The 27422-nt window shown below is 40.2% G+C and overlaps 1 protein-coding gene across 1 annotated transcript; it reads right to left on the bottom strand.

Moving 5' to 3' along the window:
- On the bottom strand, positions 1-27301 carry LOC119737018 (ATP-binding cassette sub-family C member 9-like). Its single transcript, XM_038211080.1, has 31 exons — positions 26696-27301; positions 25942-26178; positions 24375-24563; positions 23684-23842; positions 22983-23138; positions 22364-22498; positions 21638-21800; positions 21434-21474; positions 20634-20861; positions 19627-19863; positions 18794-18872; positions 18416-18518; positions 18185-18283; positions 17295-17460; positions 16138-16275; positions 15032-15260; positions 13282-13472; positions 11638-11807; positions 9899-9968; positions 8189-8346; positions 7613-7705; positions 6670-6772; positions 6140-6253; positions 5130-5241; positions 4628-4755; positions 3708-3786; positions 3266-3374; positions 2798-2904; positions 1933-2066; positions 999-1061; positions 1-714 (listed from the first exon to the last, which is right to left on the bottom strand). The coding sequence occupies exons 1-31, from the start codon at positions 27299-27301 to the stop codon at positions 574-576; spliced, it is 4737 nt and encodes a 1578-aa protein (XP_038067008.1). The 3' UTR covers positions 1-573.
- Between the last annotated feature and the right edge of the window lie 121 nt (positions 27302-27422).

Genomic DNA, 27422 nt, shown 5'->3' with positions numbered 1-27422 from the left:
TACTTGCCTCTGCCTCATTTGGTAACCAACCAACCTGTTCTGGTAAAAATTTACTTTCCTTCATAACACGAGTATATTGCCCCAGTCTGAAAGTACGGCGATCACAATTTGAGTTCCAGCCTCAAGTTGCATGAAAAGGTTAATTACAGAAGAAAATCTTGTGCAATCGAGCGTAAGTTTGTACAAAGTAAATTGGAATCGCTAAAATTATACAGCAAACCAGTTTTTTTAAGTAACAGCTTATAAAACAGAACCAATGAATGACTCATTGGTATCTTTGTGAGACAATGTTTCGTCATTAGTCATTCCTTAGGGAGACACTGGACATTAGGGAGACATATATTCCAATGTGTACTTTAATGTCACAACTACTATTTAGAGGCAAATTGTTACAGTCGCAAATAGGCTACAGCGATTGCTCGTGGTATTATACCGAAATTCGTGGGGGTAGGATTAGGTCAACCTGGGGTTAGTTGACATTAAAGATGGAAAAAAATTGTGCATAAGTCTATGGGAATGTCTCCCAAATGACCCATTTCCCGTAATGATAATTAGTAATCATAACCGATGTTTCTACATGTCCTTGTTTTGGATAAAGGAGGCGAAAATCCCATCCTCATTTTCCAGAAGCTCACTCGGCGTTCCATACTCAGCCACCTTCCCTTCATTGAGAACCAAAATCCTGTCCGAGTTCATGATAGTCGAGATGCGATGCTGGAGTAAAGTAAACATAGTAAATTACAACGGATGAGAAATACAATAACATCGTAAGTTCGCTGTAAAAAAAAAAAAAAATGCCGAGTAAACATTGTTGGGTCATGTAGTTTGCCCAATATTGATATGAAGTTACCTCACTGTTGAATAATTTGGGTAAAAAGGTTGCTTACTTGTACGGTTGCATCAAAAGGAAACTGTTTTTCACAAATCAGCACATTCCTTTTTTGTAAATTTGTGGAACGTTTCAAGTAATTAAACTTACTCATACGGTAAATACTTACTGCTATTGTTAGCACCGTGCGTTCGGCAAAGGCAGTAGCCACAACGGACTGAAGAATTTTGTCCTGTAGGTTTTTGCAAGGGAAAAACGAAAACCAACAAGACTCATTTGTGAAAATAAGATACATGTAGGCCGTATACTGCTTCAAATGGGGAGTCAAGTTGGCGTGGCTCTACTTTCACCGCCTTCCACCGCTGTGACCCGGGTTCGAATCCCGCCTGGGCGAATATGTGGACTGGGTTTTCAGTCCCTACCTGATTCCCCGGGTTTCACCCAGAATATTCTTCTGGGCTTTTCCTCCCACCTCTAAAACTGTAATTTCTTCTCATTTTCTCCTCTCTGTAGAGCTTTCGTCAGATTTTCGGTCTACAGTGCGTAGAGCACTTTTGAGGAATCCTTGGTTGCATTGTCAGAAAAAAAGAAAGACACTTTCATATATCATACTTTGTTTGAAATGTTTGGGACAATGATGGGCAATAAGGACATTTTGATGAAACTAGTAAAAAAGGGCCAAAAATAATAAATGGAATGCTAAAGTTTCGAAACTTATTCTCGAAATAACTTATAATGTAGAAGAAAGCATCGTAGATTCCAAAACTGTTCGTGGGGCACGTCCCTATAACCCCTAGCAGGGCGTACGCAAGATTCAACCCCCCCCCCCCCTTTTATATCACCCCCGCCCATTTCTTGAAAGCCAGATCCGCCACTGGGTACCATTCTAATTCCTTTCTTTCAAATACGTAGGCCTATTAATTGTTATTCATGAAAAAAAGTAAAGGCCCAAGGGGAAGCGTGTAATCTCACAATGTCATGTAAGACAGTTTCCACCTGTAACTCGTTTTGACTCCAATGAGGCAAATAGGCCAAAACTGATCACTTTGGATCAGATTTACAAAGTCCATCAGAGAATCCTAGTTTCTTCCAGACAGTCTTACCGTCTCGAGGTCGATGGAGGCGGTGGCTTCGTCCATGATGAGGATACGGGACTTGCGCAAGAAGGCACGAGCCAGACAGAACAGCTGCCGCTGACCAACGCTGAAATTCTCACCGCCCTCGGTCACCATGTATTCTGTTTTCAAACAAAATAAGAACTAGGAAGCACTCAAAGAGCGCAAACCTCCACCAATGCTAGACAATTTCCCGCCATTATTGTCAGGACACCTAAACGAAATACTCACATAAATGGTGAAGAATCCTTTAAAAAAGTAAAGGCCCTAGGGGAATTTTGCCTTCAGACCCGCCCCCAAAAGAAACAAATTTTGCAAACCCCAGGTGCCCCCAAGAAGTTTAACCCTAGTTACGTCGCTGCAATTACATTTTCTAATCTGCTATGGCTTTCCGCTCAAACTACCACAATTCTTCAAATCAAGCCCCTGAATTTCAAGTCTTTCAGTGGCTCCAAAAAGCTGTTAATAAAGCCGCCGTTACTTCGCATGAGCTTTGATACAACTCTCTAAGAGTGAAAATCACTCTCATTTTCGATTGAAATAGTTTGGAAAAAAGAACCACTTCAGTCGAAGCTCGAGTAAAATCTCGATCTTTACGATTGAAAAAATTTCACTCCAAAACGTCAAGTCCCTACTTTCCGACTGGAGTGAATTTTCACTCTGGAAATTAGAGAGAGTATTTTAATACCAAGAAATGCCTACTAAAGAACAGTGTGGAAATATATAGGACACATGAAGTTTGTGAATAAATGAATGAAAGTTTAGGTCAACAAAACTTCACATTTTGTTTACTTGATACATATCTATTACAGGAACTAATAAAAACGAATAAGTGGTATCCGCCACAGCTCACCTAGACCACCGTCCAATGATGACACGACTTCTTTAAGTTGCGCAATCTCTAAAGCGCGCCACAGGTCTTTGTCACTACCAACTTGACCGATCGGGTCTAAATTCTTCCTGTTAACAAAAGGTAACCTCTCTGAAAATAACAACCAACTTATATTTTAAGGCAGCCTTTATCGCCGAATCATTGCCTCTTGAAAATCAGTCAATTTCAGAAAGAAAAGAGGACGAAGTTTGAATTTCACTCGTAAAAAAAGAAGTGGTTTCCTCAATTCGGAAAGAAGTTAGGCTTCATCTAATGTAAAAATGAAGACAGCGTTTCTTTGATATCAGTGCACAACCAAAAACATTTGCTGAATTTGGAAAGTAAAACTTAAAAAATAAACGTTTCAAGTGACTCATAATACCCTCCCTTGTTGAGTTCCGATGAAAAAAAATCTGAAGTAGGAGAGTCCTATAATATTTGTTGTCTGACCTTATTGTTCCGGTAAAGAGAACAGGATCCTGCGGAATAATACTCAGTTTACTCCTCAGGGTCGTCAGGGGAACAGTCTTGATGTCGATGTCGTCGATCGATATGCGACCTGTTCATATTTCAACAAAAATAACCCAACAAATAAACAGAAAGAGTTTCACAATTAAGTTCTTTTAAACAGTTGAACAGACAAATGTTGAGTTATTTGGCGTGCATCTTTGTGCAATGTTCTATTTGGGCGAAGATGTAGCAGTTAATTGTTGGGGTGGTTGAGGGAACTTGATTTCGTTAACCAGTTGGGTTTTTTTCTTGTCCTTTGATTAAAAAAAAAATAAACTGAAGGTTCTCTGACTCGCAATACAATTTTGTTTTTTTAAGTCAGGAGGTTTTTCTTGCTTTTTTTATCAGTTCCGTGTTTTTATGGCAGCCAAATTAGGCTTACCTTTGAATATGTCAATCACACGAAGCAAAGACAGCGTGAGAGACGATTTGCCGGCTCCTGTACGTCCACAGACTCCAATCTTAAAATAAAATCACGAAACATGCGATCTCAAATGCAATGACGCCTTCATTTGACACTTGGCCTCCGTAAAATCAAAAAGCGGGGGGGGGGGGGGCTGGTATATCATCCAAATGGAGGCGCTCTTCAAAACTGACCCTTATTGTTGTTCTGGGATTTGAATTATTTTCGTAAGATCATTAGTTTTCCATTCTTTTCATTCGGAGTTAAAAATATGGTTGTTGCAACCTTGAATTTTCACCCAGCTGCACTTCACGCGCACTGTTCGCGGGTCACTCGAGAATGAGTAGCAGCAGGCAAAGTAGAGGCAGGCAAAGAATTTGATTAGATGCATAATTAAAGGTGGGCACGAACATCCGTGATTGTATTTTTACATTGGCTCAGACCTTTTTACTTAAAACTCAATGCTTCTTGAGTCTGGAGCGATGAATGGTAATACATAGCAACCGATGAAAACTGGTTTGCAAATGAATACAAGTTTTCATCGGATGACGTCAGTCCGCCCGCGCCTACAGGAGATGATTGCATTGGATACGTTGGATTAAATTTTTCAAAACCTCTGTACCCATCTCTGTTTTACCGGAGAAACATCACAGCAGCGGATAACTGCTTGCGAATTTTGAAGGGAAAACATCTGTCTGTAGAAGAAATTTTAGTTAAGCAAATCAGGTTTTACACCACAAGTCAGATCAAGCGTAATGAATCGGGAAGCACGAATCCCTTTATTGAAGATTGGATCTCGTTTTGATCGAGTGAGACTGGATGGCATATGTTACAATTGTCATAACTTAGCTCTGATTCTGATTGTTAATTTTTTAACCAGATCTATAAGAAGGTCTTACCTTTTCTCCTGCTCTGAAATCCACCGTGATGTCGTCCAGCACGGTGTCTGTGTCGATGGCGTAGCGCACCGACACGTGGTCAAATTGGATTCGGCCATCTTGCGGCCAATCCGGCGGCGGATCATTGCCTGAACACGGTGAAGAATACACAATGTAAAACATGAAATGTAAAACATGAAATCTCTGCCCCACTTCAGTCTTTTTTTCAAAACCTGTGTTAACATTAATTATATTCAAACCCTAACCACTTTGGTCTTGTTAAAGTGCAAGTTCAAAATGCATAGGCCAAAGTCTCTTCTTCGTTAAGATTCCAAATAATTTATATTTTGGCTTCTCCTTTCACAGCACCCGTGGCTGCTTTCACGCGTGACAGTAATACCGTGTATTACTCAATATAAGAGTCTATGAGAGTCAATGGAAATGGATTCAACGGCGTCCATAAACGCATGTGTAATTGCTTGCTCGCAAAGCCATAGACTTTGGAGACCGACAACTGTCCTACCTTCGTACTGCTCATTCTCAACGGATGTGTAGTGCTTGATTCGTTCCACTGCATTCATCTGCATCTCCATTTCAGTGACCTGACGTACGAAGAAGTTCATGAAGCCAGCGACCTGAACAAAAATGTGATCGTCAGTGGTACAAATAGGCGATCACAAGTCCTATATCATGCACAGGTCAATCGCTAGTTCCGAGTCAAGTTGGTAGCTATAATGAACTGTGACAAGAGCATCTCTTTGTCACTTTTCAGCCCTTGTTACTTATTGTTAGTTATATATACCGTATATATTTGTTTTGTATTTTTTCAATATTCTTGTATTTTTCTTTAAATAATTTTTTTTTTAATGTATGGTGTTTTCAATTGTGTATAGATATGTATATGTTTGTATTTTTGTGTGCAGCGAGAGTTATAGGAACTGCAGGCCTTTGGGTCACCGGTTTTTTTTTTCAATTCCAGGCATATGCCTCTGGCTTTTATTGTTGTTATTTTTTTTGCATTTTGTGATTTTGGGGTTTTTTTTTAAGCCGAATAAATAAGAATAGTAATGACATTAAGAAGAATAATAATAATAGCTTGTGAATGGACTTCAGATGGCCCTGACTTCAACCCAGGAAACCGGTATAGTTTTATTGTGATGATGATCGCTTTTAAAGTTCTTTGGAGTTGAGGTTCATTCTATGCTTGACTTGTTACGGAAAATGTTGCTAGATAAACAAGGATGTAATCTTTTATGAATAGGCATACGCATAAGTTTCAATGTTGTCGCCTTATATGGTGAGCTGCCATGTAATGCATGACTTTGATGTCATCATGTAACTCATTCAGAAATTGAATTAAATATAATTCCTCATATAAAGTCTCCATTGTAAATTGCTCATGCTCTTCTTCTCAACTTATTGGTTAATTTACAAAAACAATGTAAGAATAAGAAGTAACATGGTTAATGCAAGGTTGATTTAATTACGGTTACCAAGGGACACATTTTTTTGTTGACTCTCGGGTATACACACCTGTAGCGTGTAGGTGACGGCTAGCCCTACTAGACTTGGATCCAAACCAGCAGTCAATGCTCCGATAAGTGTCGTCATACCAGAAATGAGGACTATCAGTGCGCCAAGAAAATCCTGCAATTGCGAGACACAAAATGCCAAATAATTCTGAATTATTTGGGTTCACAAAGAGCAACTTTGCTTTAGTTGCCAAAAGACAGGCCCGGCTTCTATATATATTTATATATATATTTTATGAAGGGCTGAAATATTTTAGAGGGTTACACTCTTTAGATTACGTCGTTTTGCATTTTGAAGTTCCAAAAGATTTCAGACAATTTTGCAAAATTGGTACTTACCACTTCTTTGCGGTCATTAAAAGACTCATGTTCAACGTCGACTAAATGCATATATTCTGCCACTCGTTTACCAGAAAGGTTACAAGCGTGACTTGATGCTAAGGTGACCAAATGAAAGTTAGAATTAGTTGAATATGATTATACTATTATCTTCTGATGTTCTATATCATAATTGCATATCCGTTTACTTACCAATCTGATAGCAAGCCAGCGGTTGACCAGCTGTAGATACAAGAAGGCAGACAGATTACTGTTGATGCGTTCCACAACAGTCTTGTAGAAACGGGCACCGCACCTAAGCACAAACAGAAATTTGAAGACATTCATGCGAAAGTCAAGTCATTACTTAGCAATCTTCAAATCGCCATTTCAAAACATCAACATTTCAAAACAAAAAGTGACTCAATCCACTCTCACACAAAACACCCGTTTGTATATGATGTAAATTTAGGGCATCCTATATTGGTAATCTTTTGTTTGTACATGTATTTTCGCAGCATCTGTCATTCGTAGCATTTCTCATTGGTTTGTATACGTTTTCCAATCGAGACCTGTCCTCACTTGATCACATGTCCTCAATCGGAATAGGAGTTTCCTCATAGTGTCCTCAGTTTTCTTTTTCTTTTTTCTTTTTCTTTTTTAAACTTCATTGGTTTTGTACACTTTTGCAAACGACGACTGTCTTCACTTGGGTAAATGTCCTCATTTAAAAAATGAGTTTCCTCATTTGTGTCCTTGAATTACAAAATGTTTACGCATTGGCGTCGCGAGGGTGGCAGCCAAGGGGGGGAGCGGAAAAACAAAAACAACACCACACAGGAGAAAACAAGAAGAACAAAAAGAGGACGAGGTGCGAAGTCATATTTCCGTTAATTTAATGCACACTTAAAAACATGGGCGTCCGCATGTGTGTCAATGGGGGTGGGGTGGGCAATTCCCCCCTTCCACTCTAAGACAATTTATAAATTGAGAATGATGCTAAAAAAAAGTACAAGGATTTAGAGAGCTATGCTCCCCTCAAGAAAAAAAATCCTGGCGACGCCCATGTTCAAACACACACGATTTTTTTTCCTTAAACCTCTGACTTCATGTTTTCATTGTTTTCAATGTTTTCAATATCATTGTTTTTGTTTACTTGTAGGCACGGATTGTGGTGAGTCCATTCAGGCTCTCGGAGAAATAGGCAAATACAGGTGACTTGCTGATGCTGTCCAGTCGTTGCAGCTCCCTGCAATGTAAACAAAGTAATAGGTCGAGTGAGGGCGCTAGGTCGAGTGAGTGAGTGAGGGCGCTATAACACCACCAGTATTGGCTGCAATTTATTCTTTTGAATTTTTGCTACATCACTCATGTGAGTGGACTTGGGTTTGCTGTCGTTTCATCTCTGAAGGTTAACTTTCTCGTTAATATTCAAGTGTGCAATTCAATGTTAGAAGGATGCTTAAATTTGTCATAAAAGGCTTGAAGCAGAGGCCAAATTCATAGAGCCCCAGAACACAGTTTACACAATACCCATTCCTATTGGTCGAGATCCCGTCACGTGGCTGGTTTTAAACCGCCGGTAAAATATCGCTGCATTCTGCGCCAAAATTAACGCGCAGTATACGCTGGTTGGAGCACTTTTAAAACCGGTTAAAATATACAATAAAAACCTCATTATTTAGCTAGTTTAACAGCATTCCGGGATAGGGTTTTGTAGTTATAAGCCAACCTTGATGACGCCAGAAAGTACCGCTGCAGGATGTAATACACAATGCCCACAGGGATGAAGAAAGCGATGAAGATGGGCATGACGATGGTGTTGACTATCACGGCAGACAGAACGTTGAGGAAGCTGCTCATTAACATGTTAATTGTCTGCGTCATTCTCTGAAAGAAGAACAGAGATAGAAATTCACATTATTTGACTTTGAGCTCATAACCAATGTTATTTATTTGTCAAATGACACCGTCAAACCAGTAATTTTAGTCCAATTTAAAGGCTTTGGATAGTAGTATGGATAGTAGTAGGGGTAGTAATACATCGTTCAAGACTCGTTCAATTGGTGTTTGAGTCGCGCAGAACCAAACAGATATTGGAGATGTATATTGAGACATGTAAACTTTATGCATTCATGTTACATTGACTAGACTTTGGAGTCTTTCCTGAGACGCAAAGTAAAACCACTCTTACATACACATAGAAGTTACACAGATGACTCCTTGTTCTGAAGCCCTCTTGGTGTCATTCTTGACAAGTGAATGAACTTTGACTAACGGGTCTCTTCCATACATACATCTATAAAGTATAGCATCAGTCAGAAACTAACTTAAATCGTTTGCTGCAGAACAACTCATTCATGCTTTCATATACTATCCAACTTCGATATTTGCAACAGCCCATTTTTAGGTCTACGATAAAACGCCTCCAACTTATCCAGAACGCTGCCGCTCACACACTCACACAACGCCTCAAAGGCCTGACCCATCTTGTGCAAACTTTATTGGTTACCAGTGCAGCCCCGCTTGCACTACCAAGTTCTCCTACACACATTCAAAGCTCTTCATGGCTTAGCTCCACTTTATCGTGGTCAATGGCACTGGATTTGTGGTCTGTGGGTAAAGCTGCCGGTTGTGGGTTCGAATCCAGCCGGGGTCATTGTGCGTGTGCTCTTGAGCAAGGTACTTTGTCACTCATTGCTTCTCTCCACCCAGGAGTAAATGGGTACCTGCGAGGGCAGAGATGGTTATTGTGATTGAATAAGCTTGCTTGCGCCTAACAGGCGGCATCGAGCTGTATACTCCCCAGGGATCGAGCTGAGATGGTATTTGGAATGTTTAATTGGCTCAATGATCAGGGGTAATAATAATACTGTCAGCGCTGTGATTTAGTATACTAATAAGAGCGTTTTTAAATGCCGATTATTATTATTATAATTATTGTTATAATTATTATGATTATTAACTGAGAGCAGGTCTGAGTTCATCATCCAATACTCTTTGTCCAGAGGACTCCTTTTGGCATTTTCCAGATTTGCACCACGTCTCTGGATCTCACAACCAGACGAGTTCAGTGCAATACAGGAACTATCTCTCTTCACACGCCACCTAAAGACCAACCTCCTTAATCGGTTTTTCTCTCAACCATGACCTTTACTTTCACATACATTGACTTTTCTCTAACCAGCGTCTTTGAATGAATACTTTTTCAGATATTGTGCGCCTTGCAATGCTGTGTATCAATATTATTAGTACATTGTATTCTAAACAACTGCAAAAGTTGATATTTCGATTGCTTGTTGTTGTAGTCGCTTCCACTTGCGTCAGCGTGTGGGTTTTTTTTTTCATGTGCTTAATTCAGATATTAACAAAAATCTGCAGTAGGCCCATAGCAAAATATTATTAAGACAATCTTCTAAGAGGATGGATATTTTAGACTTGCCATGTCAACTAGTGATGTGTCACTGGAGAACCGATTCAGAACGCGCCCAATTGGGGTTGTGTCAAAAAATCTGAAGAAAAAAAAAATAAAAGAAGATTAAAGTAGCACCCGTTAACAAAATCCTCAGCACGACATCCAAAAGCTCATTTTTCCTGCCACAAAGAAAATGAGAAAGTCAGTGTTATGTTATCTAGTTGTGTCAGAGCCCATTTTTAATTTGAATGTGATGATGATGGAGTCTGTTACAACTGATAATGTAGTAACTAATGGCTAATGTATCACCAACCGATTATGTCGCATAAATTAATCGATACTGTATCACTAACTGATAATGTAACACAAAATTGACCTAGGTGTAGTAAAATGTACTACACTATCAGTCAATTGTTGATACATTATCAGTCCTAACCGATAACGTAACAAAAAATTGACGGATAGTGTAGTAACACTTTGCTACACTATCGGTCATTTTTTGTTACACTATCTGTTAGTGATACAATATCGGTCAATTTGTGTGACATTATCGGTTAGTGATACGTTATCAGTTAGTTACTGCATTATCAGTCAATGTCAACGGATGGGTATTCAGCGACATCTGGTGTCCGCATCGGTGCATGGGGCACATTGTCATCAAACGAAATGTTGCATCCTAACTTTGAACCGGAATGTGGGTTTGTAATGGCAATGAATGATGACTCCAACCAACAGCGGTTCGCTTCATACTACCCCATGATTTGATGACAATAAATCACAACAGAAAAAAATAATGTTCACTCTTTTTTAGGGAAATCCAAAGGATTGTGTCATTGTTCTCTACCCAATGAGTGCCTCTCCCAGAAGATGAGGCACCCAAATGTGGCCCCTACAAATTGAACCCAAGTTTTACTCGCCACTGATTGATATACAACAAGCGTGAATCGTATGTAGACCTCTGATGGCGTTGACAACGTGTGTCAATAAAAAAAAGTTGCAGTCAATCCATAAATATTACAAAAAATAATAGCACTCTCTTTTTACAAAACGTATGTATAGAGTCTAAAGATTTAGTAAATGGGTAATTCTCTAAATTCGGGGTCCAATTTGTTGTGGTATCCCTGTTACATCTGACATCAGTTTTTTTCATGCCTTGTACCTCCAAGAGTGATAATGTAATGCAAATTAATGCTAAACAATTTGAAATAGTTTGAAGTCAATTTCAAAGATATCACACACAGGTCGGGTATAACAGGGACGCCGAAATGTCACACTTTTGGACCCCAAATTTATAGAATGACCCAACTACTCTACACAACGGGTTTTTATCCCATCTCATTTGGAAACCCCAGTCCAGAGATTCAGCTTATTAAATGAAATAACTTAAATTTCAAGTTGGTGTATACCAGATTATAAGGGCATTCGCATACAAAGAAGGTATGTGAAAGCTTTTCATCAGATACCAAGCATGAAGTGTGGTCAAAACATAGTTTGACAGTCTTTGCCTGCTTTGCCGTAACTTTTAAGCGAAAGGTCAAAATTACACAGAACAAATTTAAAGGGCAAAGAAATACTTTGTCGAAAAAAATGTTGTTTTACTACTACATTTTTGAGACACGCCGTGTAGCCTTATGCGCTACAAGATGGACAATGTTAACCCGCAATTCGGTCTACGGAAATCTCAGTATCCAACAAGTAAAATATTATGGAAATTTTAAATAGAAACAAAAAAAGCAAAAACTCTACTATGTGCAGTGTTGTCCTACCTAAGCGGCACTTTGATGATATTCCGAAGCATACCCTCATGGAACATCCGGGCCGCTCGCAGCACGCCATAGACGATGATGGCAGTCGATATCAGTCGACAGAGTAAATTGGATACAGCAAGAGCAACGTAGACTCCGAAGAATTCGTCAAGCTGTGAAATGGTGCTATTCTGTGGGAAAACGACATGATTGGTTTTTCTTTATTTGTCTGTACATTTTCAAGTAAACGGATGCACTTTTTAAGCGCGGGATTAATGGGAAGGTTCATTAATTATTGTTCAGCCCAACTTAACTGTATCCCCGGGTATGGAGCGATGTCTGTTACATCATAATACATTTTGTATTGATCGTTTTCGTATCTTTTAATACTTGCTTACACTCCACAGGGTGCCTGGTCCGATATGACGTGGAATATGGGCCCAATTTAGCCCGATAGGATTACTTTCAGCGTCACAAATTACTACTTTTCTTACTGAAAGTGACACTTTGTACCACGTTGGTAACGTGTGTGATCCAAAATGATTCATAGTAGGACCATTTTGACCCGGAAAGTTGTCATTTTTGACCCGGAACAGTATTTGGCCAAATAACATCCACATTCTAGGTCAGTCTCACCAGGGACTATTAAAATTGCATAGCAACTCCTTGTACGAGAAAGTGTTAGATCACTCAAACATTAATTAGGGCATATCTTTTTATAACAAATCTGTTATGACGCAATAAAAGAACACTCTAACGTTAACAACGCATCTTCAATCATCAGATTAAATCGTTTTTCGGTCTAGATTGAATTCTGCGTCATTAAGGTATATCATTACTAAATTCGGCCACATTCAAGTCAATTGAGGTCAGCCAGTACGAGATGCCAAAATTACTGTCAGTGTTATCCAATGGCATAACTGAATCCCCTTTGCTGGGGAGGGGCACGTCGGGGGGTGCTCTTACTCTGCACCAAGTCCAAAAATTTGGGACTCTAAATACATGTGTATGGGAGTCCCAAAAGTGAAGGTACTGAAATGATACAATACAAAAAAATAGACTTGACATCTAGAACAACCAGTCCAACAACTCTTCAGAACTGCATCAATCAACTGTCAGCTGACTGTGCCAAAAGAAATATCCAGGATATCGGGTACTATGTCACTACTTCTACACATTTATCCATAGTCAGGCACCAGACTAATGGCAATGAATGAAGAAGTCAGTCTTGTCAATTAGTTGGACCATGGATGGACATCATGTACAAGTCTAGTCTTTTGCCTCATTTTGAAATCACTTTACTTCCCTCTCATGTGCAAGCCACTGTCAAATATAGAAGAAAAGTCTCTTTTAATAATTGAAGTTAGGATTCAAACTTGGTTGGTGAAATACTGAGGACCTTTTCTTTGCCGATTTAAAATGTGCTGTCTAAAGAGTGAGTTAAGTTGGCCTGATCTTCTTTTGCTTCGTTTTGAGCACTTAAGGTCCCTGTCTGATCTTTGCTATGCTTCAAGTTCTTACACGACGGTGCACAACCGGGAACAGCTCTCAAGCGAGGACTCCCTCATGCTCCACCGTTGACAACCCCCTTAGTAATAGGCCACGGGTGTTATCAACTTGCCCTCCGATACAACTTCTCCTGAATTCTTTCTCACTCACCGAGACCCCGAGGCCGGACTCGGACCACGCGGACAGCTGGAAGTTGGTAGCGATGGCGAAGCCCGTGTACAGCCCCGCAAAGGTAAACGCAAGAATCAGGGCAAGCACGCCGAAATTCTTGGCGTAGTGAATGTACATGCGGTAGGATACCGAGCCTCGCTCGATCTCTTCCTTCTCCATGAGTACACCCTTTTGCCCTGTGGAAAAGAACAAACAAATCTTATTTAAAGATTTAAGTCACTTACCGGCGATCCATCGACCCAGGTTCGAATTCCACCCTGTATGCGGGTACTGCAATCCAGTCTAATCATTGACCATAACGGGCTTGCGTGTTGCTGTTGACGGATCTCGGACTTTACTTCCCTTATACAAGTTTACCACCATTCTGGTTACAACTAAATTACAAGTCAAGTCCAGTCACAAGTACACTCACCAAAAAAGAAAGTACCCCCTTAATACTTTATTGTCCAACTCAAAAACTACTAGGCACATCTTGCTCAAATTACAACTAATCAGTATAGAAATTCCTTAATAATCCAGCCATACTCTTTGTTTGGCCCAAAACAGTTCAATAATGTGTACAAACTTATGCAATTTATTATAAATAGTACTGGGGAAAAAAAGTTGCACTTTTGTATACGTGCAAGGTGAGTGTGAACCACAACTTGCACGTTTACAAAAGTGCAATCGTTTCCGGTATGATTTGTAACAAATTGCATACATTCGTACACATTATCACTGTTTTGGGCCAAACAAAGAGTATGGCTGGATTGCTGAGGAATGTCTGTACTTGAACTTGTGTACTGATTAGTCATTATTTGAGCGAGAGGGCACATTAGTTTTTGAGTTAGACAAAAAAATATTGGAAGGGAGAAACTTCTTCTTTGGCTGCGTGTATTACAGGGATGAGCAATAGGGAAGAAATTGGATTGGAAGACTTGTGACTGGCTTTTCAAAATTCATCTGAATAACTTGTAAATTGATTTGAGACTTAATAATGAAAGGTTTGCGGAAACACCATGTGCGAATAATTTTCTCAACTAAGAGAATGGTTCTGAAAAGAACCAGAGGAATAAACTCGACGTTCCGGTCGATATGCTCTGACCGTCTTCAGGAGAGTGCCTAAACTCAAAGAAAGTAAATACTTATTTGCGACTTGCTGTCTTGGTATTGATTTTTGATGGACTGCTGACCTCCACTACAACACTGGATCAACCTATATTGACTTTTCACGGGTACTCGAATGTGGGGAGTGTGGTCTAGTGGTATGGAATCGTGACTCATGATCAGAGGGTCAGGGGTTCGAATCCACCTGTTGGTCATATGTTGTGTCCTTGGGCAGGCCACTTCACCCCACTTGCCTCTCTCCACCCAGGAGTATAAATGGGTACCGGCATTAGCTGGGAAGTAACCTGCGATGGACTCGCCTCCCATTCAGGAGGATTAGAAATATTCTCATTCGTTTCATGCTACTGAAACCGGAGATAAACGTCGGCCTGATGGGCCACATCGGCTTGTGACAGACGTTACTCTTTCTTTTGTTACTCGAACGTGCGCCAACAGCAGCTCTCCTGAGCGCCTTATTCAAAATTATAAGTTAAACAAAATTTATCCGAGTTCTCAATCGAGTCAGTGTTGACAGTGAGGGCTGCCAGATGGAGCGTTTGAAGGCCGAGTGCCCAAAACTTACCCAGTGTCTAGCAATTCCTTGTGAAAGCCAATCCAGACCAGCCATACCACCACCTCCGTGCCTTACCTGTTACGGACGGCTGCTTTTTTAGGACCGCTGTCTTCACTTGCTGTTGGAGACGCAGTCGTTCCTCCCGTGTGGCCTCGGACTCGTACCCAGACAGCTCTGCCTCGGCCTCGGACTCGCTGACGGCCTTGACGGCCTTGTTGTACTCGCTGTACATCTCCGGGTCCGCGGCTATAATGTCATCCAATGTCCCCATGGCAGCTATCTTGCCGTTTTTCATCTCGATAATCTGTCAAAAAAGATACTATCTACATTACGGAAAGAATACCAAATTAAGGTTTGCGGATGACGTAATGAGAATATTGGTCTCTTGTGTAAAGACTTGGTGTTGCTTTCTGAATGCATTTTCCGTAGAATATCCTGCCCGAAATATCAAGAAACTCTTACAAACGGTTATTCCGGAGGATATCATATCATCACAAAAGATTGGCATTAACGTACACATCTTCAAACCTCTACTCATCTCATGTGTGAGGTTCTTGCTTTAAGAAAATCGGTAAGCAAGTTAGCAAGTAAGCATGACATTTTTGGTAGACTTGTATTTGAGTCACACCAAACATCTAGTCCGAGTCCGGGTCCGAGTCACGAGTCACAAAGGTCGAGTCGGAGTACTAGTAACGAGTCACAGTTCAGTACTATCGGAGAGAAAAAAATGAGCCGCACGCGCTGTGTATGTAAAGAAATTAGATGTGTCTCCTGCAACGCACTGACTCGCCTGCTCGTTAAAGGGTCGTCTTCAAATAAGTTGTATTTGTACTGTAATTAAATTGTGATTTTGGTAGAGTCCCGATTCAGGCAGGTCGAGTCGGAGTCTGCATCATGTGTCATCCTGACTCGAGTCCGAGTCCGAGTCACGGAAAATGGGACTCAATCCGGACTCGGTCCGAGTCCGAGCCCGAGTCACGATTCATACAACTCTGCATGTTTGCAGGTAGCATGCATGCATGAGAACATCGTACATGTCCTTTGCTTGGCCAACAACTATCGTCTTCTTGGTAATACAAGGATATTTTTTGCATTTGTGACATTTATTCTAATACCAAAGTCTAAACTACCTCGATGATGAAACGGCTGTTGCTTCCAGCCTTGAGTCGGTATTAACCTACCATATCAGCCCTGTTGAGATACTGCAGCTGATGAGTCACCAACAACACGGTCTGTCGGTGGTTGACCAGGAGTTTCATGATGCCTTCTTTCAATAGATGACTCCCTACGTGGACGTCAAGAGCAGACAATGGATCATCCTGAAAGTGAGAACAAATAGAAATACCATTAGATCACAGTTTGATCAAATGGGAGCACTGGTAACGACGCAATCTTTTCAGGGAATAAACATGTATTTTACGTCAATTGAAGTTACTGTAATTCAACATCAATTTTATTTTAACAATATTTAAAATTGAGATTGGAGTAAAAGTAATAAATTGTTTCATTTTTTATTTAGATTGTACCCAGAAAATGGCGTCGTTTATACAGCGCCCTCACTTGCTGAAAAGATATGACTTATATTGGTTAAAAATCTCAGACTGGCTTATGACAAGCCAAAGTTGCAGTCGAGACTATAAAGTCAAGTAAATCCGGGTCCAGTCTTAAATCAGTCACAAGAACCAGGTATGTAGGGGAAGAGCAACGGCACAGAAAAGACTCTGCAAGAATCCGCTTGTGGTTTGACTTGGGGCTGGATGACTTTTGATAAACTTGTAATGGTCTTAACTTACCTTTGATCCATCACAAGCATCACCCCGTCTACAACACTATTTGATTTGAGACTTATGATAGACTTTTAATAAATTGTGATCGATCACAAGCACCTGGATCACAACACTTTTTGACTTTAAGACTTGTGATGGACTTGTGTTGATTTGTGATCGATGGCAAGCAACTCAAATGCAATGCTGCTTGACTTTTAGACTTGCGATGGACTTGTGATGGACTACGATTAATCACAAACACCTCGATCACATTTTGAGACTTGTGATGACTTGTGAGCAATCACAAGCACATTGAATACAACACTTTTTGACTTCGAGATTTTTTAATGGACTTGTAATGACTTATGATCGATCAGAAGCACCTCAAATACAATATTATTTGACTTTGAGACTTATCGCCAGCAGGTAAGAGGGACTTGTGATGACATATGATCAATCACAAGCACCTCGACTACAATACTATTTGATTTTGATACTTGTAATGGCTTGTTCTGGCTCGTGAATACTTGCCACCACCTCTGCTACAAATCTAAGATGAAGTTATAGCCTACCATTATGATGATATCCCTTTCAGAGTACATGGCTCTGGCCACGCTGACTCGTTGCTTCTGTCCACCGCTCAGGTTGATCCCTTTCTCCCCAATCTCTGTCTGATCACCGGCAGGTAAGATGTCAATGTCCGGCTTCAAGCAGCAAGCGTCTATGACGCGCCTATACCTGCATTAGTGTCACTTAATAATTTATTCAGTGGTTTCAATAGATTATCAGGATTTGAGTATAATAATCTTGTAGGATTTTAACACAGGTGTGATTAAACCCATTGTTACTTTGGCGGCAATGGGAACTTACATTTTCTGAGGTTGGCTCCTCTGAACTTATAGTAATTGAGTTTCTGTTATTTACTGCTATGGATCTCACTGTTTGTCAGCACAGCTGAGGTTCATTGTCTTGAGGTTTAATGTACGACTTGTTGAGGTTGGTTCCAATGAGCACATTGCAATTTTGCTATACTGGGAGTCATCACGTGAGGTTTAACTGGCAGAGGTCGGAGCTAATTGAGCTAATTGAGTTCAGCAAACGAACCTCAGTTCAAGACGTAGTATTCTAGGTTATTATAGCATGTTAAATACACCGCACTAGCCCAGAGAGATTAACCGATGTTTCTTCCTTTTCCTTGATTTTCGTGAGCTTGTAAAATGTAGCTGTTCTTTTAAACATTTTGTAATTTTCACAAACAGCATGGCCCCGGATTTAGATTTTTGCCTGTTGATAACCGTCTCCCGTAAGTGCCCATAACCACTCGTGTGACATGTCTATAATGAAATCTCAAAATATTTTGTGTGGGTTTAATCAACGCTGGGTGGTGTGTGCATGTTTCAATCAGTTATGGTTGGTGGATGCCCCATTGTTCTCATACCAATTGGGATAATGGCTGCCCTACCTCTTGGCCTCCAAAGGCAGCGAGAAGAGAACATTGTCTTGAAGCGAGCCGTTCAGTAGCCAGGGTTTCTGAGCGGCTAGGGCTATCTGATTCCTATCCCTGTCATACAAAAAAATGATAAAGTCGCCTCAATCATCAAAGATGAAAGGTAAATTGGTACTGCCAAATCATCACAAGATACAAAAAAATCTTCAAAGTTCAAAACAAAGTACGGTCAGGAAGAGTGCTTACTTGACCTGGACCGTTCCAGATACAGTCGTCATTTCTCCCAAGATGGCGGACAGCAAAGATGATTTCCCGCTGCCAACTTGTCCTGTGACAATCGTCAGTTTTCCTGCAGATTAATAACACCTTGATGATTACAATTTGTGATCTATTTCGTTTGACATCGCCACTACTGAAAGGCTTTTAGAATCAACAGCATCCGTGCGCTTAGCAAAACCGAGTTTTGAAACAACTATCTGGGGCTTTTCAGGAACGATTATTATAAACAGTTATTCAAATAATATTTATCCATATCCCAGGCGATTTCGTTTCGATAAACAGAATTTCTTGGTGAAGACTGTTGAGTGACTTTACAATCTGAGTTTTGAGAGATTCAAGTCCTACCTTCCGGTATCTCCACATTGATATCCGACAATATCGTCGTACCGGAATCGGGATCCCACAGAAAACTGCCATTGGAAATCTTCAACAGATAAATCAGTATTGAAAATCAATTAGGAAAACTGGAATATATGCATTTGTATCAGTACCTTTATGCGGGTTTTGGGTGCCATAAGGCTAACAGAGGAGTCACGAAGAGTTGTTGTATGAATTTTTACTCCTGTGAAATGTGGTCTCTTTTACCACAACTCTCACCCGTAACTTGTCCCTGTTCTAATTCTGTCCACTGAGGCATGCGCACCGCAGTCAATAAGTCCGTGTTTCATAGAGTCCAAATTTCACATTACACCAGTATTGAAACTATATTTATCTTTATGCATTTCTTAGAGCTATCATTATTACCTTTCGTATATAACTTTAGGTGTTAATTTTGATATTACGTTTAGCCTTTCACTGCGCCTTGAGTGTAGGCATATCATTTCACTGTCCACATTTTGAAAATCAGTGCTGCTTGAAGAAATAGCCGTATAGAAAAGATGCTTCAGTGAAAAACAAAACTCAGATATATTATGCCTTTGAAATAGTTTGGGGGAAAAACATTCGGATTTCACGTCAAACGTTTGAAAAATTTACGGCATTAGTGATCCCTATATAATGTTCAATTATTCAAAATGTGCACTTCTAACGTTTTGCACACATTTGCTATAATACAAGCGTGAAAACTCTAAGATTATGCAGAATAAAGCACTTTAACAATACCTTGGACCATCCTATAATAGGCCACTATCCGAATTTATCCGCTTAAGACATCGTCATTTTAACGCAACTACATGTACCTTGATCGCAACACCATGTGGCAGTCTCCTGCTGCTCGATCCGTTCTGAGACGGCTTTGCCTGATGGGCGGCCGATCCGTACTTGGGCTCCCTGCTGCCTCTAGCCGCTTTCCGTTCCTTGGCGTCTGTACTGAGCAAACTCGACCTTTCCGTGCCCGGTTTCTCATCCTCCAACTCGCTGGCGCTGCTGGGGATCATCACGAGGTCTGGCTTCCGGTATCTTACTGCCGTATCAACCTAATAAATATATTTAGAAAGTGAGCCACACCTCTAAAACATGAAAACATTGGCTCCAATTTCTTTTTTAAGTTCCATACTTTTGGAAATAACTCTACATTAGGATTTTTTGTAGATATATACGCCTCTTCATGAGCTCAGAGTTTTACTCTATCTCCATACCTTCAATATTTAAGGCAAATGTTCATCGGATGTCATTTGAAGCGTTCACTTTATTGGTTAAAGGATTTTGTAATGTATGGAGTATGAAAAATTGAACCTAATGATGTTGATTACTTAAACTATTTATGCATAACGATTTACTGTATAGTCCCAAAGAAAGCGACACACATACATACAATTGTAATGCAGCAAGAAATGGCATGAAAAATGCATACTAACAAATTGCACTACAAAAACCAAAAAAGCTAAATGGGCCCGAACTGTAATGCGAGGAATCCTATAGGGAAAAAATGTTAAAGAGGCAGTAATATCAAATTTGAATACTATATTGGAACCCTTCTTATGAAGTGGACACACAAATATATTTTGTATAGATAATATCATGGCGCTTTGTTGCGTACCAAAAAACTCACAGATAGGCCTACTTCTTTCTGACGAATGCATTGAATCACAACTGCAACTTCTAGTATTAAGTCAAATGGCTTTCCATAATCCATTACAAATTATGAAAGGTCGCTCTATAGCATGTGTTGTTGTTTTTTTCCAACTGTACCTCCCTATTGTCGGTTGCTTAAAAGTGCTTAACTGAAAATACGTAACAGCCCTACTTGCGGTTTTCCGGCGCCGTTTTCCAGTTGATCGTCTTCACCTTCCACCTCGGGACCCGCCAAAAACTGCTGGACTCGGTTGGTGCTGACGACGCCATTGATGAACATCAGCAGGCTCATTGGGAGCATCATTAGCGGCATGGTCAGCATGTTGAAGAGGGACAGGGCCGAGAAGGTCACTTCCGGGGTCAATTTGTCACCGGTTAGGGCGGTGTAGGTTCCGAAACCCTGGATTAAGATAAGAATCGAAAATGAAGCAAAAATTCTTTTTAGGCAAGCTATGCTTGAACGGGTGCATGCAGTATAATTCTTTTAAAGAACTCTTTGAAAAGGCACCTTTGTGTCTTCATACTGCCATTTTATAGGATGTTTTGATGCCTTTTTTTTATTCTAATGAAAATTATTATATTCATGAGCAAAACGATATTGTCATTTTAGACATAAAGCTCAGTGTTACAGCTACTTCAGTAGAAACGGTTGGTAGATTCCTTCAGAATTCATTGTGGTTTCAGTACATGACAGCAAGTCATTGAGGAATTCCCACCAAACAACGAAGAGAATGTGCAGATTCAAGCTCAACACTGCAAGAACAACCGACTATGGCTTTCATAAAACGTAATAAAAAGGGAAATATCACATCATAATGACAAGATGAATTACGGCAAAGAAAACAACCAAATGAAACAGAAAAAGGAAACCATTTCAGAATTTTGAGTCACCACCAGCACGACAAAAAGACGTGAATAAAATAAACTTTGGATTGGTTGGTTGGTTTGGTTAAGCGAAAAAAATTCACTTACCACAATTGTGACAAATACGGGCGTAGACAACGTCAGAAGGACTGAAAGAAAAAAAAACGGATGTGAATTTTAACTAATTAATATGAGTAACAAAATGTTTTTCAGCTACATTCTGTGTGTAGGCATACATGTGGGCCCTCCGTATAAAGAGGACTTGTCTTAGAAAATAACTCAATTAATAGATAAATCATAGTTCAATCTTACTGGTGGATACAAAGCCCATGTTGATATTGAGCAACCGTCTGAGTTCGTTTCCCCTGATGACTTCAATGGCCTTGCAGTACAGTCCTTCCCAGGCGTACAGCTTCAGCAGCTTGATCCCTTGCAGTAACTCATTGGTCTTCTTTAGGCGTTCGTCGGAGCATTGCTGAAATAGGTAATAGTTACAAATGAAACCTGCAGATCATATTTTGATTCTTACTCAATTGTCTTAATTTTTGTGCCAGGAAAACCGTCCTTACGTTGAAGTTTTATTTTCAAAGGAGGAGCATTTGAGGGTTTTTTGGACCCTCCAATTTTTGTACATATAGTTTTTGCAAAATTCTGTGTGATATATCGAAATAAGCAAAATCGATTCGATTCGATTCGATTTGATTCGATTTGATTCGATTTGATTCGATTCGATTTGTTCGCAATTTCCACACAATGATGATGCAGATTTAATATAATTTAAAATTTAACAAAACACAACAAAATAAATCTGAAATCGTATAAAAATAAGAATAAAACATAGGAATTCCTCATACAGTGGAAAAAGCAAGGATAACGCAAAAAAAGTTTTAAAAGCTTATTTACATTGAATGCTGTCTCCAACAAAAGCGCAATACAAATTTCTGTAAGACCTATTTCCCGGGATCCAATCACACTTTCGAATCTAGTTGTAACCGCTAGTTTTGTGATCAAAATGTTGATTTTTTTCTCTTCGTTTACCAAGAGTTTCTTCTGTTGCTTGCCGATCAGAGCGGCGATCTTAAACTGGACCGGACTCAACACGAGGAAGAGCGATGCACCAATCAGAGCAGGGTAGCCCATCTGGACGTAGAGCAGCACCAGGTTCACGGTCAGCTGCGCGTAATATACAGGAGTTGAATTATTCATAAGTTACGTTCGCACGTGATTAATTAACGAACGTTGTTAAGCGCTTAATAATCTGAATTTGGCTCATTAAAAGTTAATGCATGATGTGCCGATGCACCTATCACAGCAGGGTAACCCATCTGGACATAAATCATGTCTTAGTTCACGGCTAGGACATAAAGTATGCCGTATTTAGCTGCATGCTTAATAAATGGACTTTGATTGGCCACAAGAGTGTGAAATGATCAACCGCAAACGTGAATTATTCATGAAGGATCTTTTGTATTACAACTAATTACAACTGGTGATTTGCATAAGTATTAAGCCTATTGTGTATCTGTATTCACTTACTTAAATAATACCAAAAACAACGATGACCGCCGGAATGCAAATGATAATGATATACAAATGATATAGGCCAATACAACAGAACAGAACAGATTTTGGAGGAAAACTGTATGAAAGCATTTACCTGCACTGGGATAGCCCACAGGTTGTTAAACATCTGAAACATGAACTGTATGGCGTTGGGATCGGTCGACATGTGGTTGGTGATCTGGCCCATGTTCATCTTGCCTCCCGTTGTAGCCACAGTGGACAGGCGCAGCGATTTCTCGTACACCATTGTCTGGATTTTGAAATATATTGAAATATTTTGAATTGGATTCACATAAAGCGCACCGCCAAGAGTTACAACAGAGGCAGTCTTCGCATCAAAACTAAGATTTCACACACAAAATTTGGTTGCGCAGCTCCGCCATATCTCGCACTTTACCATAATTGAACATTGTATGAGTAGTTGCCATGCGATATACTATGCAATATTTCATATATTATAAAAGTCTTAGACGAGGATGATAACAACTTCTACAACGGCCGTTTCATGTACGATACGATTTCAAATTGGTTACAAAACAGCCGTTCAATCTGCTCCGACCACCATTTTGAAAAAAATGTTTGCCGACTTTTTTTTTTCAAAATAGAGCGACAGCTTCCGAATTCGGACGCGGGCAGAAAAGCATTCCATCTACCTCAACCAAATCTGTCAATTTCTTGTGTCAACCTTCAAGACAGATGGTCTGTTCTTGATCTTTGTCCCATTCTTTGTGTCGTTTGGGTATTGTAAATTGCTACTTTTCCTATTGTTTATGACCAACTACTAAAGCAAAGAACCTGGATAGCAGCTCGCACGTTGAGACCCTCGATGATGGCGATGTAAAAGTGCGTCTGCAAACAGATGAAGTTGACCATGGAAGCCAGGAACATGACTACGACCAGCACGAAACCATTCTCGAAGTACTCCTCCACTTTGATGTGATGTGGTGCTGCGGTCTGTTAAAAGAAAACCTAAACTTCATTTTGGGTCAGTGAACAAATCTTGATCATTACCAGTGTCGTTTGTTTTGTTGACTAGTAGTGATGCTAAAATCTACGCATATTTATACATTATAAGCTGGCCCTAGCGTTATTGTCATTGGGAACTTCGGGTTTTGCTAAGGTTCATTCTGTATCAAAAGGCAGTGTCACGTGACCTTAACATGCTACTTTGTCAATTCCTGACGTGGTCTATGCCAGCGTCTAAGAAATCGCCTTCAATGCATCTAGCCTCAAGAGCTTGATCTTTATTGCCTTTTCAAAGCAATAAAGATCATTTTTAAGACGATTTTTTTAAACTGATTTTACTATCAACAGCTATAAATATAGGAATTGTAGTTCGGACAAACTTTGAAAACATGCGTGTGTTTTTTAACAATTCGATCCTGAGCAAATGGGGCATTATTCGCAAAATTTGAATTTAATTTGGTGGTTCATTGTTATTGGTAGCTGCAACTGATCCCAGTGACCTTTTCAAACTCGGACTTACTTGCGTCTCTTCCGGTGGATACTGGAGTTTAGTGACGTAGGCCGTCAGCGCCCCGACGGCCAGTGGGTTGATGAAGAAGAACATCTCGCCGATGAGTTTCAGCACCGCCGCGCCTACGAGCCGCCGTCCGTAGACCTTCACGTATACCTTGTACAGGGACGCCTTCTTACCTTTGCTCTCAGCTTTCACCTGCCGAAATTTTGTTTACGGTTTGAAATCAGTTTTTTCCCCCTTTAATATTCATTTGAAATCTCCTGATTACTGTTTTGGACAGTTTAAGAATGCTTCTCATCACAATCACCTAATCGCTGTATACAAACCTGTAACTATTAATGTTGTCCAGTGCAGTCCCCAAATTTAATTTGCCATGCAGAAAGAAGCAGCAATTTTCGGTGAAGACTTGCTTATTATTTTTGAGAAATTAAATTGTAATTTTTATCAAATCTAGTTTGGAATGACCAACAGGCAGTGTTGTATTCAGGACCTCTATTATGTATATTGACTAAATTGACGTAAATGTCAAACAAATCCAATATTCCAAGGTTTGCTGAAAAATGTATATGTTTGCTGAGAAATTTAAGCTTTTTTGGATAAGCAGTTGACACGGCCCGGATATATAAAAGTGTTCAAAAGTTTTCAAAAGGATCTGCACTCGCATTCGAGCTTAAATCAGTGTCCCTTTGGAGATTCTTTGTAATAACACTCACATCTATACCAATAGTTAAAAAAAAAAGGCAAAAGTGCTTGGCTGTCTAGTTTCAAGCTTCATTCTTCAAAACCACCTAATCGCTTGAAACTTCATCAACTTGTAGGTACACGAAGGCCACATTATACTCGACCTCCTCAGGGTCCACCCCAGTATAACAGTCCCATAGACACCCGTGCTAAACCCCAATGGTTCAAATTCTTTTTAAACTACTCAGAATTCTAACAGGTGTTCAGGCTGCACACAAATTATGATCAACATGTCATCTTTTATTTTATTTTCGAATTTTGGTGGGTTGACCAATGACTTTTTGGAGAAATTCTCACCCAAGGAACACCAACCCTAAATAAACGATTTTTCCCAAACTCGAAAAGAAGCCATTTTGAAAGATGGCTAAATAGCTAAATAGCGCCAATTTAGGACCCAAGCGAGTCCAAAATGCTCAGAATAAAGAATGAATTGGAAGCCCCAAGTCCAGGCCATACGTGCAGGCCATGCATAAGTTGCCAAATATCTCAATTCCATGACCCTCAGAACTGTGTAATATTTGAGTGTATAACTTTAATTCGTGAGCTCGGCGGGGGATATTTGGCCTATTTAGTGAGGTAAACCCCTCAGTTTGGGTGACCATATTTGTTGTATAGCTAGAATCTTTCTTATAAACAGAGGTACATTTATGGTATTCCAGAATTTGGATGAACTATAACAAACATGATTACAATCCAATTTTGACCATACCTTTCCGTATGGCTATGGGTCGTCACGTGTTTGCACATGCCTGTACAAAAAAGTGCTTTGCTATAATTGTCTAAATACCAAAAAGCCTAGACTACGGTACCCGTAATAGCCCCACGCACATACCATTTCTTCCCTGTAGGCTTTCCGGAACCTTTCGTGGTTGAACCTGGCCTCGTGTTTGTCTGGTACCACGCCCAGGTCGCTCAGTTCCAGGTGCTTCTTGTAGCCCAAGTTCAGGAGCCAGTTCACCCACCAGAAGGCCAGTGAGGAGAACAGACTGACGTAGTAGTGCATGAACAGCATGTCGGGTTTCTTCAGTTCCTCTGGTAAGGGAGCCGTAATGGCACAGCATCCGAAAAGCTTCGGGAAAAGCAAGCGAAACAAGAGTTGCAAGAGAGGCAGTTTTCGCAGCACAATTTTTTCAGACGGTTTCAATGACTAAGATTTTACAACAAATTTTGTTGCGCAGCTCCGCAATATCTTGCACTTTATCATTACCGGCTCGATAAACATTGCCTGAGTAGTTGCCATGCAGTATACTATGCAATGTTTCAAGTGTTATTATCTCCTTGGACGAGGATGACAACAGCTTCTTCAACGGCCGTTTCATGTACGATTTCAAATTGGTCACAAACGTAGTCGTTCAATCACCGATACAAAGTTTCTTCAAAATGTCACTCTTTTAAAATAAATGGGCGGGAATATTTTGTTCAGTCGTCAAACTGCAATATACAATACAACCAAATGTTTTAAAGCCTAAAAGCTAGGTGTAATGTTTCACTTGAAGAAGAAAAAGCTTCTTGGAGCTCTTCGACACTGATTTTGTTCACGCGAACAGTTTATCCCTAAACACTGTATAATCTTTTCAATATCTTACCTTTGTTCTGATGACGTTAGCCTCGATTAGTATCAAGACGATATAGCCGACAAGTTTGATGAGGGTGACATCAAAGATGACGATGTGAACGTCGACTTCATGCTGATACTCCAAACTCAAGATACGGAGGACTTCATTGAAAAGTGAGAACAGCCAGTAAACCAGCAGCACACCAGACATGGCCGGTACTTGCCATAGCTCCATGTGATGGTAGTAAATCAACGAAACACCAACAGCTACGAAGGCCACAATGCTGTGAATGTAGAGATGAGGCTGGGTGGGCTGCTTCCAGGCCTGGTAGGTCTCATCCGTCATGATGCCTTCACCGATGGAGGCAATAATCATGACAAGAAGGAGGACGGATACCAGCCATCTCAGGCTGTGGCCCGGATAGACTAAGAGATATTTGGTGTGGACTCGGCGGTAGCTGGTGCAGCATCCTAAGACGAGAAGAATGAGCGATGATAGGAGGAGGAAAGCGGCGTGAGGGATGGTTACCAGACCGTCCACAAAACACGTGTTGTTGCGTACGTCGTCGTACCAATCCAACGGCTCTTCGATGTACGAGGAGTTTACTCCGCAGAACCACTCCCACTTCTCATCCATACTTTGTTCAGCTTGAAACAGATATCAAAATAATGAAATGATGTATAATAAGTGGCAAAGTAGCATCATTCTAATAATAAAACTAAGATAATTATCTCATACGTGGTCTAACATTCCAAAC

Source organism: Patiria miniata, unplaced genomic scaffold (assembly GCF_015706575.1).
Source record: "Patiria miniata isolate m_02_andy unplaced genomic scaffold, ASM1570657v1 HiC_scaffold_3, whole genome shotgun sequence".
In the NCBI taxonomy this organism is placed as follows: Eukaryota; Metazoa; Echinodermata; class Asteroidea; order Valvatida; family Asterinidae; genus Patiria; species Patiria miniata.
Note: the sequence above shows the minus strand (reverse complement) of the source record. Positions and strands in the feature narration are given on the sequence as shown.

Coding starts and splice junctions, on each gene's coding strand:
- LOC119737018 (XM_038211080.1), bottom strand. CDS start 27,301: ATGGATGAGAAGTGGGAGTGGTTCTGCGGAGTAAACTCCTCGTACATC. Junction 20,862..21,433: donor CCGTATTTGTCACAATTGTG/GTAAGTGAATTT, acceptor ATCTTAATCCAG/GGTTTCGGAACCTACACCGC. Junction 3,787..4,627: donor ATTTCAGAGCAGGAGAAAAG/GTAAGACCTTCT, acceptor TTTTATTTTAAG/ATTGGAGTCTGTGGACGTAC.